The sequence below is a fragment of the Babylonia areolata genome, chromosome 19 (genome assembly GCF_041734735.1).
Source record: "Babylonia areolata isolate BAREFJ2019XMU chromosome 19, ASM4173473v1, whole genome shotgun sequence".
Classification (NCBI taxonomy): domain Eukaryota; kingdom Metazoa; phylum Mollusca; class Gastropoda; order Neogastropoda; family Buccinidae; genus Babylonia; species Babylonia areolata.
Genome location: NC_134894.1, coordinates 32,896,749 through 32,911,448, shown reverse-complemented (window position 1 = coordinate 32,911,448; position 14,700 = coordinate 32,896,749). Strand labels below are relative to the sequence as shown.

At 44.8% G+C, this 14,700-nt stretch overlaps 1 protein-coding gene across 1 annotated transcript in view; it reads left to right on the top strand.

Annotated features, from left to right (window-relative positions):
- Positions 1-14,700, top strand: part of LOC143294147 (calcitonin gene-related peptide type 1 receptor-like) — a 154,380-nt gene that overhangs the window by 121,332 nt on the left and 18,348 nt on the right. Inside the window, exon 5 of the mRNA XM_076605579.1 lies at positions 3,980-4,130. Coding sequence (XP_076461694.1) covers positions 3,980-4,130 — 151 coding nt within the window. The remainder of the gene's footprint in view (positions 1-3,979; positions 4,131-14,700) is intronic.

The following is a 14,700-nucleotide window of genomic DNA, read 5'->3' as shown; positions in this document are numbered from 1 at the left end:
GTGTTGTACACTGACCGCTAACTAGATTTAACTGCCTTCTTGATGCGTTATATAGCATTTCTCTGTTTTGCGCTGGGCATTTTATTGTGATTAAACGTGTTTCTCTTTCTTTTTCAATCTGCTGGTGATACATTTTGAATGTAATATGGATCATGTTTAGCACAGACAGGTCGTTCGTATTTACTTTGAAGAGTTTTTGGGTGAAGCTGCCAGTACCAAAGATTTGATTTTAAAAGGCTCATGTATTAGTAACCCTTCGGTTTGAGAAATGTGGGGTATCTTTTATATCTTCTTTTTCTTCTTTTATTTCTACTTTTTCTTCTTTTTTTTTCTCCTTATTTTCCTTCCAGCGTCGGTTGGTCTGCTAGTAGTGCAAAATATATATGTAATCGTATTTGAAGAAAAACAACTTCTCGAGTGTTCTGTGCGTCTGCAGATAATGCGAAGCCGGGTTATTTTGTTAGTTTTTTCTTATCCATTTTATTAAATGTAAAAAAAAAAAAATTAAAAAAAAAAGAGTGCTACTTTAAACTGTTGCCTTTTTCCGTGGTGATTCACATTGCTGTGTTGTTGTTTTTTTTGCTGTTGTGTTTTTTTTTTTTAACCTGCAAATTGTAGCTGGCAAGTGCTAACATACACATTCATCACTTTGGTTGGCTATTTGGACGAAAGCCAATATAGCGCGTACCATTTATTTTTAATTTCCCGAAGAACCGCAGACGTTGCCCGCAAACTCATTAATTAGGGTGTTGACGTTAATGGGACGTAATATAAGTGGTGAGAGATGAGAGAGAGAGAGGGGGGGAGAGGGAGAGAGAGAGAGGGAGAGAGAGAGAGCGTGTGTGTGTTTGTGTGTGTGTGTGTATTTGTGTGTGTGTGTGTGTGTGTGTGTGTGTGTGTGTGTGTGTCTGTTTGTGTACGACGCGCGTGTATGTCTGTATGTGTGTGTGGTTGTGTGAGCGTCCGTCTGCGTGTGTAGGCTACATGAATGTAGGTATGTGTGTGCTTGCATGCTTGTGTAGGTTTTTGAACGTTTGTGCTTTTTTTCTTTGTTTTTTGTTTGTTTTTTTGGTGTGCTGCGTGCGCGCGCGCCTGTGTGTGTTTGTTTGTGTGTGCGTGTGTGTGTTTGTTTTTGTGTAACGGCGTGTGTGTGTGTGTGTGTGTGTGTGCGTGTGTGTGTGTGTGTGTGTGTGTGTGTGTGTGTGTTTGCCAGTATCTTAGTGTCAACCAGGATATGCATGCACACAAGACAATTTACATATCGCCGAACGTGCATACAGCAGCTAGAAGCTCGGAAACAGGGAGTTCCGAGGAATAACAGCAATCCCCTCATCACGAAGGCCTACTGACTGACTGACTGCCACAGCTGTCCCCTCACGTTGGGCATTGCCTTTCCTGTCATTGATTTCCTCCTCCGTGTTTTAGTGACAGGCTCAAGAACAGTGGTCCACCTCCTTGCGGAGAATTCAGCGCTAGTGGTCGTTTTATGCTTTACCGTTGTCCTCTTGATTTTCTGCCCTTTTTTAATTTTTTTCTTATTTAACCCACCCCCACCCCCCGCTCCACACACACACACGCACACACACACACACACACACACACACACACACACACCTTGTTTTTTATTGCTTTATCTTTGTGTGTTGATTTTGTTAACTGTCCGTAAAAAAAAGGGGGGGATGAGGTTTTGAATTCGGTTACTGATGGACAAAGCATACTAGTAGTACTGACCGCATGTTTGGTGCATATCTGTTATGCATGTGTGGGTGTATGTGTGAATGTGTGTCTTCATGTTTTACATTTATTTGCTTATTTATCATCATTGTTGTCTCTTTTTTTCTTTTTTTTTATTATCATTACTACTACCTTTTTTATATCATAATTATTATTTATTTATTTATCTATTTATTGATGTAAGCTTATCTATTATTTATTCACCTTTTTTTCTTCTTTTTTTTCTCAAGGCCTGACTAAGCGCGTTGGGTTACGCTGCTGGTCAGGCATCTGCTTGGCAGATGTGGTGTAGCGTATATGGATTTGTCCGAACGCAGTGACGCCTCCTTGAGCTACTGAAACTGAAACTGAAACTGACCGCCCTCGTGCATTTAAGCATTCATTCCTACCCCCCTCCCCCTCCCTTCTCTCATTTCCCGTCCCTAACCTCTCTCTGTCTCTGTCTCTGTCTCTCTCTCTCTCTCTCTCTCTCTCTCTCTCTCTCTCTCTCTCTCTCTCTCTGTCTCCCCCAGGGTTGCACTGAAAGTGGGTCACGGTCTAGAAACGCTCGACAGAAATTCTCTGGCACCTGTCAGTTTTGGCTCGTGTTGTTAGTGCCAGTACCACTTCCTTTGTCCTTTTTTTCTTTTCTCTTCTTTTCTTTTCTTTTCCACGAAAGATGACGGATGGAAAAGGCACGCACATCTTTCTCGGGGCGCTTTGTGTACCTTATTTCCGTTCATTTCTGGATCTGGATCCCCCCCCATCCCCCCAGCCCTCCCGTCTCCCACCCCCACTCCCACACCCCGCTCCAACCCTACCCGCAAAACTACCCTCTTTCCTCATTTAACCGTTTGAAGTTTTAATAAAGAAACCCCCCACCCCCAAAAAGTCATTATTAGGTCAAAACGTCAACTTGTCGCATATATTATTCCAAGCTGTTATCAGTTTTACGTGTTTGTTCATTGATTGTTTGATGTACTGGATAATTCACTGATTTGTTGTAGTTTGTCGTAAGATTGGGTTTTTTTTTTGTTTGTTAAAAATTTTCTCTCTCTCTCTCTCTCTCTCTCTCTCTCTCTCTCTCTCTCTCTCTCTCTCTCTCTCTCTCTCTCTGGGAGAAGCGGAATGTCAGCGTCTTTTTTTTTTTCGTAATTTGATCACAGTGGCTGATTTAACCAGACATATCCGAGAGCCATGGGAAATTTGTTCACGTGATAATATTGTCGACGATATACACTCTAGCCGACGAATCAATAACTCTAACGTAACAGAAAGTAACTACTACAGAGATAGTCTATAAGTCTCTGCTTCTGCAGTAGCTGCTGCCTCAGATGATAATGTCGACGATGACGATGATGCTGATATGAGGATGACAGTCATGATCATGGTTGTGCATATCTGGCTAGCAACAACTGATGACAAACGATGAAGTAAACGACGACACACGCACGCACGCGCGCACACACACACACAGGCACACACACACACACACACACACACACACACACACACACACACACAGATATTATCTTACCTGAATGTTTTTCTTTTTTCACACTGGCACAAACGCAGGCACACACACACACACACACACACACACACGCACACACAGAGAGAGAGAGAGAGAGAGAGAGAGAGTTGTTTCACTCATTCTTAAAATCTTAATCTTACCCGAATGTGTTTCTTTTTACATGATAACTGATGTGTGCGTGGTAATCAGGAAGGGATTTGCCACATACTCGTTTTTCTCTTTCTTTGGTATTTGCCAGGCAGGCATTTCGAGAGAACTGAAAGAGAATTTTCTGTTCTGGTTAAAGCAGACAATAAAGTATTTTGAATTGACCTGAATTACATAAATAAAATAATAAAAATAAAAATAAACCGGTCATACACATAAAAGCCACGAATGAACGTGGGAGTCACAGTCCACAAATGAAGAAGTGGAAGAGTTGAATCAGCATGTCAATTGAATTTGACAATACTCGCATAATATGTGTCCGAACTTTTAGACTTTCTGCAGAATTGTTGATGATACCCAAAGGTTACTGTGTGATTATTTTCAATGAATTCGGTTTCTCTATCACTGAGAAAATACTTGTCAAAAAGCCGGTTCACTTTTTTTGGGGGGACACCCGAAATTTCCCAAGCATTCCCTGTCTTTCCACCCACTGCCTCTCTTCGTTCCGTCTTAGAACTCTTCTAGTGAATAGACGTTAAACTGAAGATCTCACTTATAACGCTGCTCTGGTTGCCTTGTGCCCAGGTGGGCTGCAGGTTGCTGTACATCGTCACCAGGTACGCCTGGTCCACCGCCTTCTTCTGGATGCTGGTGGAGGGCTTCCACCTGTACCGCCTCATCAGCAGGGCCTTCCAGACCCCCATCACCATCTGGCACTACTACGTCTTTGGCTGGGGTGGGTGTTTGTATTTTTATTTGTATTTGCATTATTTGCATTACTCTTTTTGTCATGTCAGATTTCTCGGTCTGAAATTCGGGCTGCTCTCCCCCCGGGAGAGCGCGTCGCTACACAGCGCCACCCTTTTTTTTCTTTCATTTTTTTTTCTACCTGTGGTTTTATTTGTTTTCCTATCGAAGTGGATTTTTCTACAGAATTTTGCCAGGAACAGCTCTTTTGTTGTCGTGGGTTCTTTTACATGCGGCTAAATGCACACTATACACGGGACCTCGGTTTATCGTCTCATCCGAATGACTAACGTCCAGACCACCACTTTCAAGGTCCAGTGGATGGGGAGAAAATACTTGCGACTGCCGATGTGATTCGAACCCTTGCGCTCAGGTTTTCTCGCTTTCTGGGCGGACGCGTTACCTCCAGGCCAACACTCCACTCCAATGTTAGTAGTCACTGTGCGTGTGTGTGTGTGTGTATCGGGGCTTTCTTATCTGAGTATTGCTTGCCCCCACACTTGTAGGGGGGAAACCCTGTGGTGGTGTTGTTGTCGTCGTCCTATTTTCTGAAAGTTACCTGCAAGACACTCTCCACTGTAATCAAATTCTAGCCCAGATAGTTTGGGACAGCAGTTGCCTCCTTTGCTGTTCTGATGGTTATTGTCGGACACTACTGACCGTTATACCTGCTTCAGTTCCTGACGACCCTGTTGGTGGTGATGGTGGTTGTGGTGGTGGTTGTGTGTGTGTGTGTGTGTGTGTGTGTGTGTGTGTGTGTGTGCTTTAGTTCCTGACGATTCTGTTGGTGGTGGTGGTGGTGATGATGGTTGTGTGTGTGTGTGTGTGTGTGTGTGCTTTAGTTCCTGACGATTCTGTTGGTGGTGGTGGTGGTGATGATGGTTGTGGGTGTGTGTGTTGTGTGTGTGTGTGTGTGTGTGTGTGTGTGTGTTATAGTTCCTGACGACTCTGTTGGTGGTGGTGGTGGTGGTGGTGGTTGTGTGTGTGTGTGTGTGTAAGTGTGTGTGCTTTAGTTCCTGACGATTCTGTTGATGGTAGTGGTGGTGGTGGTTGTGGTGTGTGTGTGTGTGTGTGTGTGTGTGTGTGTGTGTGTGTGTGTGTGTGTGTGTGTGTGCCAACGTTGCCATAAGGACACCGCAGAGGTTACAAAGAAAATGGGTTGTTTTCTGCGTCATGTTCTTTGCTGTCATAAGAAGAAGTTTGTTGGAGGTCCCGTGTGCAGCACGCATTTGGCGCCCTGAAAAAAAAGAACCCATGGCAACATGATTGTTGTCCTCTAGAATAGAATAGAATAATTATGTCTTTATTACCAAGTGTACCGGGGTCACAAGGAACATTGGGGGGGGGATAGTACATTGCAAGGTACGAACATAATCGAAAATCATACACAAGCACAGATACAGTAGAAATTAGGATACATACAAGTGCATATCAATATAAAAACTTGTGCATACTCACACATGCATGCACGCACTGCACACACACACATACACTCACATACATACACATGCACGCGCGCGCACACACCCCCACACACACACGTTTGAACAGAAGCTGCATATTACACGTGGAAGGGGCTGATGACTAGATCTTCAAGTAAATGGTTGTTGATTGCACAATTCCATTTATCATACTGGATTTGTTCGAGAGACAAATCCTGTAGAAGAGTCCCACTCTGATATGTACACAAATACATGTGCGTGCACTCAAGGCGGTGCTTAAGCGCATTTTGGGTTATGGTGTTGCTGCCTAGCAGATGTGGTGTAGCGTATATGGACATGTTCGAACGCTGTGACGCCTCCTTGATTCATAATTTGATCATTATGGGAAATGTGATCAGTTGGCATTGAAACAAATGTTATCCCTCCCCGACATCCCCCACCCCCCGACCCCCCTTGTCAAAAGACCTTTTTTGTAAGCAATGACAATAAATAATTTCCTCTCTCTCTCTCTCTCTCTCTCTCTCTCTCTCTCTCTCTCTCTATTTTCTTGTGTGACCCCCTTCAGTAAGGGGCTTTGGCCTTAATCTGAATAAAACATCGTCATCGTTATCTGTCTCTCTCAACCCTCTCATATTCCATTTCTAATCACTTCAGTCTTAACATTTTTTCTCGTATCATTTTCTTGATACCCCCACCCCCCACCCTACCCCACACCCCACCCCACGAACCCACGAAGCCACGAATAGCGTGTGGAAGGGGAGTGCCAAGGAAAATGGGGCAGTCAAAAATGCTGCCAAAGATCAGAGGCCGAGCTCGGAATTCTCGTCTCTGAGATGAGCATTACCATCTGCCCCACCCGTCCCCACCCCACTCCCCCGTCCCCACCCCACCCCCCATCTCGGTCAGTGGGTCATCTTTTCATGCTCATCATGATGTGAACTGAGTCACGTACATGTTTATAATACGGTCTTCTACATCAAATATTTATCCAGAAGAAGATGAGACGTACTCAGTAATTACATTGCATGCTGCGTGTTGATGGCAGAGTCTGTCATGGAGCTAATGGCTGCAGTAATTTGTTTTCTTGTTGGGAAGAATTTGTGACATTGGACCTTCATAAACACCACCGAGAGAGAAAAAATATACGCTGATTTCAACTAAACGAGGACATAGCCATGATGCAATTTTTTTCTGAATCAGAACAATCATAACAGTAAGTTTTCAAACGATTTCTTGAAACTGAACTATTTGAAGAACTGAGCTTGTTGGGTGCACACTTTGCCAAATAGTTTGCGACATTGCGATGGACGTGTTTACACACATGTTTTCTGAAATTCGGTTTCAAGTTAATTCGAACCACTAAGAAAAAAAAACGTGAAGTCTACTTTGTGTAAAAGAAGCTATCGAAAGCTCGTTGATTCGTCAATTCTAGTAGCCTGAGTGTGTGTTGGCACGGTGTTACGGAAATCTGTTTACCAGTCAATGGCTTGAAGCGCGTTAAATCCTGACCATACTATCGCTGAACTGGGAGCGTGCCGGATTGCACACCACTGCCGAACAGGATTATGCCTTCCACTGTAACAGAGTCAATTAAAGAAGAGTTATTGTCTGTCAGTCAACCAGCGACAAGCCTCAGAAATGTGCTTTAAAGTGGTTCCCATTTCCTGTGGTTTGAGGACCGAGAAGGGATCACCCACCATATGAAGACATAGAGAGGGGTAGACAGGCAGACAGGCAGAGCGAAACAGGGATAAAGAGGCAGAGTGCGCTTAAAAACGACACTGAAAGAACAGCGAAAGAGAGAGAGGGAGAGAGAGAGAGAAGGGTGGGTGGGTGGGGAGCAGACAGACAGAGGAACAGACAGGGAGAACATGAACAATATATATGTAGAACAGAACACCATTTTTAAAGGACCGATCATCAAAACAATTTTAAAGCATCCCGGTCAATTGAACTGCTTCACGTATCGTGATTTTGTCGACTCTTTGGCAGCATTTACTGAAGTGAACACAGCTGACAAAGTCCGCAGCATCAGAAGCAGGATTCTGCAGTCATATAAATCGGGGGTGGGTGGGGAATGATGACGTGTTTTCAAATTAACTGAGACGGACATTATCGTCTGTACGTGTGACTGTGTCTGTGTGTGTGCGCGTGTGTGTGTGTGTGTGTGTGTGTGTGTGTGTGTGTGTGTGTGTGTGTGTGTGTGTGTGTGTGTGTGTGTGTGATGTGTGCGTGTCTGTCTGTCTGTCTGTCTGCCCGTGCGTGCGTGTCAAGGCATGATAGATAAAAGCCGAATCATCTGCCTCGGGCAGATAATAATCGTGCCAGACAATCTGTTCCCAGACTTATAATTCCAGCAAATCGAACTGCTTCCCGGTGACCGATTTTCCCCGTCAGCTCTTTGCAGTTTCACAAGCCTACACTCCTTTCCCACCCCCATCCCCTTCAGAATACTCTCTCTCTCTCTCTCTCTCTCTCTCTCTCTCTCTCTCTCTCTCTCTCTCTCTCTCTCTCTCTCTCACACACACACACACACACACACACACACACACACACACACACATACACATACACACACACGCGTACATTCACATACGCACGTACCCACACATACACATACACTCACATACACATGCAAACATCCCACACAAGCATCCCCCTAGCCCCCCCCCCCCCCCCCTCTCTCTCTCTCTCTCTCTCTCTCTCTCTGTTTTGCACCATTTTTGTTCTGATTTGTACCTACTTTGTCACTATAGCTTTACAGCTAACGACATTTAACATTTCAGTGTTCTCTCTCTCTCTCTCTCTCTCTCTCTCTCTCTCTCTCCCCTAACCTCCGTTCCTTCCCCCCTCCTTCTTACCTGTTTATAACATCTTCACATCGGTCGTATCAGTTTGTTTTCTCCTTGAATCATTTCCTTTGTACCCTTCACACACACACACACACACACACACACACACACACACACACACACACACACACACACACACACACACACACACCCCGCCCCACGAAGACATTGTGGGAAGGTAGGAGGAGGATGGGTGCAGAACGGAGAGAACGCATGCCCTGCACAACATCTGAGGCCCAGCTCGGTATTGTCCTCTGTGAAGCGAACACTTGCCCCTTTTCAAAGCAGATAACGGGATATCGTTTTATGTTCATTGTCTTGTGAACTCGTGCGTGTTTTTATAATACGCAGTCTCCTGTAGAGTTTTTATCTTGACGGAGATGAGACGTACCTGGTTTATAGTTCAGCTGCGTGCTGTTGGCAGCGTCTGTTTAGGATGGAGTCCACCGGCTGTACTTGGTCTTGTCAAAAAGAATTCCGATACTAGATCTTCATGGGCAAGATGCAAGAAAACGGTTTCTTGTTTGTTTTTGTTGTTGTTGTTGTTTTGTTTGTTGTTGTTTTTGTTTTTGTTGTTTTTGGTTTTATAATATGGATCTGTTCCCTTGTTGCATACTTAAAAACTGAGAGACAGTTTAAAATGGGTTGTCACAGAATTTCGGCACATGGCTTGCAACATTATTGTGGATCTGTTTACCTACCTGTTTTCCAACACTCAAACAGTTAAACTTTGTTCTTGTCTTTAACCTCTTTGTTCTTATCTTTAACCTCAGTTCGAAGCCTGCTTTGTGTAAAAGAAGCTATCGGATGCCCTTTCACTCTGCCTGAGATTGCGAATGGTGTTATGAATATCTTGCACTCAGTCTCTGAACTGGTGGCATATATCTCCCGATTTCGCGCCTCTGGTGACCTGGACGATATTGATCGCTGTAACACAGACATCAAAAACAGGGCTATTGTCTCTGAACCTCTCAGCTATGAGCCATGACCGAACTTAAAGGGGGGTCCATTTCCTGTCGTCTGAGCATCACGATCATGACCATCACGGGGCTGGAAATAAACCTATCACAGCACTCCTAAAAGTTTAGTGCTGGATAATTTCTACCGCTTTCTCACATTTACTGAACAATATCAGACTCCTATCAACTGCCCAGAATAGTTCTTGAAAGGTTAGGATTGGACGTAGGCGGGTGGAGAAGACGGACAAGGCTGGATAAGACGTTAAAATGGTGGCTGCTACTGTCAATTGCGACGCATCAGTTCCATTCGGAAATATCTGTCCACTGACGCAACAACTAGACTTGTCGTTTCTCTCATTCTCTCTCGCTTTGAGTACTGTAACTCCCTATTGTCTGGTTTACCTGTTTCATCCATTCAGTCCCTTCAGTGCATACAAAACTCTGCTGCCTGACTCGTCCTCAGAAAGAAAAGATCTGAGCACATCACTCCAATTTTGCAACATCTCCATTGGCTCCCTGTCTCACACAGAATAAAGTATAAGATCAGCACTCTATGATATAAATGTATTCACAAATCTGCCCCTTCCAATCTTTGTGGCTGCCTTCACCTCTACACTCCATCTCGCTCTCTACGATCGGCTTCGGAACCGCTCTGTTTACGCATACCCAGATTCAAACACTCGACTGTTAGCCGCCGTTCTTTCTCTGTCTCTGGACCTTGTATTTGGAATGAACTTCCTCTTTCGCTTCGTCAGGTCTCCACACACAGCTCTTTAAGTCTGGCCTTAAAACCTACCTATTCACAAGACAGCCTCCCTCCCCTACCTCTTCCTTGTCTTCAGTTTCTTCAGTTTTAGAGTTATGCATGCGTGTGAATGGTTGGTGTTGAAAGCGCTTAGATTTGTCTCTGCACAAGATTCAGCGCTGTACAAATACCATTATTATTATTATTAAGCCCGGTCCTATCCCACGACCGCCAGAAATGGACACTGTCGGTGATGTGTTCAACAGTGCAGCGTCCCCACGACCAGCCAAGGTGGCAGTGACAATTTGGGAATGTGTCAACGTGACTGACACCTGAAAAAAAAAAGCTTTCACACAGAGGATGGAAGGGGAGTAAGAAGAATGGTAGTAAAGACAGGTGATGTGTTCCCATTTTATATCACTACTGAAATCAAAGCAGCCGTGTGCCTTGATTAATTCTGCAGGTTGTTGTGAGGGGAGGTGGACAAAAAGGGATTGTAATGCTTTTTCTTTTTTTTTTTTTTTTTTTTGCTGCCTCTGACAAAGCGTTTTTCCTCCCTCATCAAACGTTGAAGACAGAAAAAAAATGTTTGACAAGTGAAATATTCTACTACTACTACTACTGCTGCTGCTGCTGCTACTACTACTACTACTACTACTCTTTTTACTACTACTATACTATTGTTATTATTATAATTATTATTATACTTTTAAAGATATTATTATTATCACTGCTGCTTCTGATACTACTACTACTACTACTAAGAAGAAGAATGATGATGATGATAATAACAACACCATTGAAGACAGGCTGGGAAATTCGAAGACATGACAGCGATGCGTCTGGGTATTTGGCTCGTCACGAGATCAGCTTCCATACAGTACAGTAGAAAGGCCACCAAACCGTTCACTTTCGATTACGTGTCAAACAATCAACAACGTGTAGCGAAGCACAGTTTGACACGAGATCTCTCGGAACGAAAAGGATTTTTTGTTATTTTGTTTGTTTGTTTTTAACCCAGTCGTGGCTCTTTCGTCAGCGTATCGTCCAACAGCTTCATTGGTGTGTCATACAACTCTCGTTCTCAGCCAATCAGCTGCCTGCTTTCTTGAGAGTGCATCAGCCAATCAGCTGCTTGCTTTCTTGAGTGTGCGTCAGCCAATCAGCTGCCTGCTTTCTTGAGTGTGCGTCAGCCAATCAGCTGCCTGCTTTCTTGAGAGTGCATCAGCCAATCAGCTGCTTGCTTTCTTGAGTGTGCGTCAGCCAATCAGCTGCCTGCTGTCTTTGAGAGTGCATCAGCCAGTCAACGTCCTTGATCTGCTCAAAAGTAGAGCTGTTGACAGACAGCAAGTTCCGATGCTTCACGATAGGCTTGCGCAACGAAACAGTACTGATACACCTCACCTCGTGACCGTTCGTTGACAAGGCTGCTTCAGGTTTGTTCTGGCTTACTGTTTGTTGGTCGTCATGAAACACTTTTTTATGTATCTTAGATAAACGAACAAGGCACTACGTGTTTGGAGGTGAACTGAATAGTGCGAGCACACACCTACACGCACGCACACAACCACACACACACACACACACACACACACACACACACACACACACACACACACACACACACACACACACACACACATCTCTTTAAACTTTTTATTTTCCATGATATACTTTTTTCATGTCACCTAAAACATACATTAACACTTTCTTACACTAATATTCACAAACATTCCCTCTCTTTCGCCCACTACATCTCTTCTTTCTGTCTAATAACACTTGGATAGTGATTAGACGTTAAACTGAAGCTCTCTCTCTCACACACACACACACACACACACACACACACACACACACACACACACACACACACACACACACACACACACACTTAAACAAAATTAAATCTTATAATTGTGAATCAGAAAGCAGAAACGATGACGTCGAAAACGAAATTGATTTTATTCGTGAACGCAGAACAATCAATCAATCAATCAGTCAGGAAGTCAGTGAGTACGTCTTTATTGATATGTACCGGTAATGAGGCTGTGCACTCACAGGACTCATGTGTTGCCTTACATATGATATATAAAAAGCGTTAATCACATTCATGGATTAACATAATTAGCATTGTGGGCTTTAGTTACAAAAAAAGTCAGCATTATGCTTACATCATCATATGAAATACGTGACATCTGAAAACTTGTTCACCCATTTCTGCAACTGTGCATTTTAAGCTACTGTGCATTGTAGACAATGCGACCAAGAAATAAACCATTAAAAAATACGACAAAGAAAAAAACTATTACAAACGTGCAAAAGTGCACATTATACACACTTCTGTGGATAGCTTCATATATAAAAAAAAGATGCCAAAGTTTCGTTTTGTCAACACAAAGCTCTGTTGATAAAAACATTACTGGTGTTGACAACAACAACAAAAAAAAAAGAAACGATTTCCATTTCGATTCAGTCTCTCGCATGAGAACACTGAATTTTCAAAATCTTTGTCTTCATCCCTGGAACGCCGTTCTCCTCATTTGGGTTCCAACATAAAAAAACCAACAACATCCTTTTATAAAACGCGTTTACACACACACACACACACACACACACACACACACACACGGAGCGGAGACAAACGAAAAAATAAATGAACGAAAACTACAGCTCTAATCTCTTGGGTGCAAAATAACGAATAATTTCGTAAAGTGTGCATAAATGAATAAAACACCTCGTCGTCCACTCTGTGCATGGAGAAAAAAAAACAGCACAAAACGTTTGAGAAGAACCTAGAGCATAAGACCCGAACGCAGACAGGAGGCGATAATACAAAGAAAAGAAGAAAGAAAGACAGATGGCCACACACAAAAACACGGACTGGGTTGGGACATATGGAATTACTGGCGCAGGTGCTGGTGACAATCAATGCCAAAAAGACTACTTACACTGTTTTCATCCTCTCACCCAAAGAACAGAAGGCCAACCTGCGCATCAATGGACAAACTCTGCTTGCTGAGAACAACCCCACGTACCTGGGAGTCACTTTTGACAAACGCCTGACGTGGAAGAAGCAAGCAGAGAAAGCAGAATCCAGAGCAAAAGTGCGACTTGCCCTCACGAAGAAGCTGGCAGGAACAACATGGGGCGCAGACAACACGACCCTCAGGAGGCTGTACACTGGTAGAGTCAGGCCAGTGCTGGAGTATGGCATGACTGCATGGGGCACTACGGCCAAGTCCAACTCTGAACGGGTCAGCAAGGTTCGGAATCAAGCTACCCGTATCACCACAGGGGCCATGAGGTCTACGCCAATTCAGGAGCTTGAAACCATCACAGAGCTCCAGCCCCTTGAGGACCACAGAGACGCCAAACTCCTGACCCAGGCTGCCAAGTTCAAGAGGTTGCAAGGCCACCCCATGAAGGACAGACTGTCCCAGCCCACAAAAGGACGGCTAAAGAGAGGGAGCTTCATACGCCAGAGCAGAATCCTAGAACGGCAACATCAGGATATCCTTGACCATGCCACCAAAGTGATACCCCGGTGTCTTGCCGTCCCTGCCTCATCCAGTGCAGCATCCCTGGTGTTGGCCCCAGAGATTCCCAAAGCGGCCCTGAAAGAAAGTCCCTCACCCTTGAACACCTCCACACCCAATGCCCCAAAGAGCTCTGGATTCATGTCTACACTGACGGCTCTGCGACAGATGCCATTCGGAACGGAGGGGCAGGAGTCTATGTTCAGTATCCAGGAGGCAGAGAAGAAAAGATCTGCCTCGCTACCGGCCTGTACTCCACCAATTACAGAGCCGAAGCAGAAGCCTAGAAAACAGCAGCAGCCCACATCGAGGTCAGCCCTTACGCCAGCCACAACGTTGTCTTCCTGACAGACGCCCTGTCCATCTTGCAGGCCCTTTGGTCCAACAGAGATCCAGAACTCAATGATCTGTCCTCTCTCGCCTCCCTCTGCACAAGTCACACAGTCACCCTACAGTGGATTCCCTCCCACTGCAACGTGCTTGGCAACGAGACTGCTGACTCCCTGGCAAAGGATGGCACTACGAAAGAGCAGATGGACAGGTCTGCCATCTGCTCTGAATCTAGGACCATCATTAAGGCCAAGCTGCAGAACAAGTGCAAGCAGCAGCTTCCATGCCACAACAGAGCAGACCCTTACTACTTGCTGACTCGTCGAGAGCAGGTAGCCATTTTCAGGCTCAGGACAGGCCACAACCGCCTGAAACACCACCTATACACGAAACTCCGTATCGGCGACACAGAGCAGTGCCCCTGCAGAGCAGGCAGCCAGACAACAGAACATCTGCTGTAGTCCTGCCCGCTCCACCAAGCGCTCCGAGCGGCCAGGAAGCTCTATGGGACTGGAGGACCTGCGACGTACTGCCGCCTTCGTCGAGGAGACGGGGGAATCCATCTGATTTATAAATGACGAACGAGACAACTGACACAGGTTTTCCCAGCCACAGATGTGGCTCATATGGAGTGATGGCCTAGAGGTAACGCGTCCGCATAGGAAGCGAGAGAATCTGAGCGCGTTGGTTCGAAT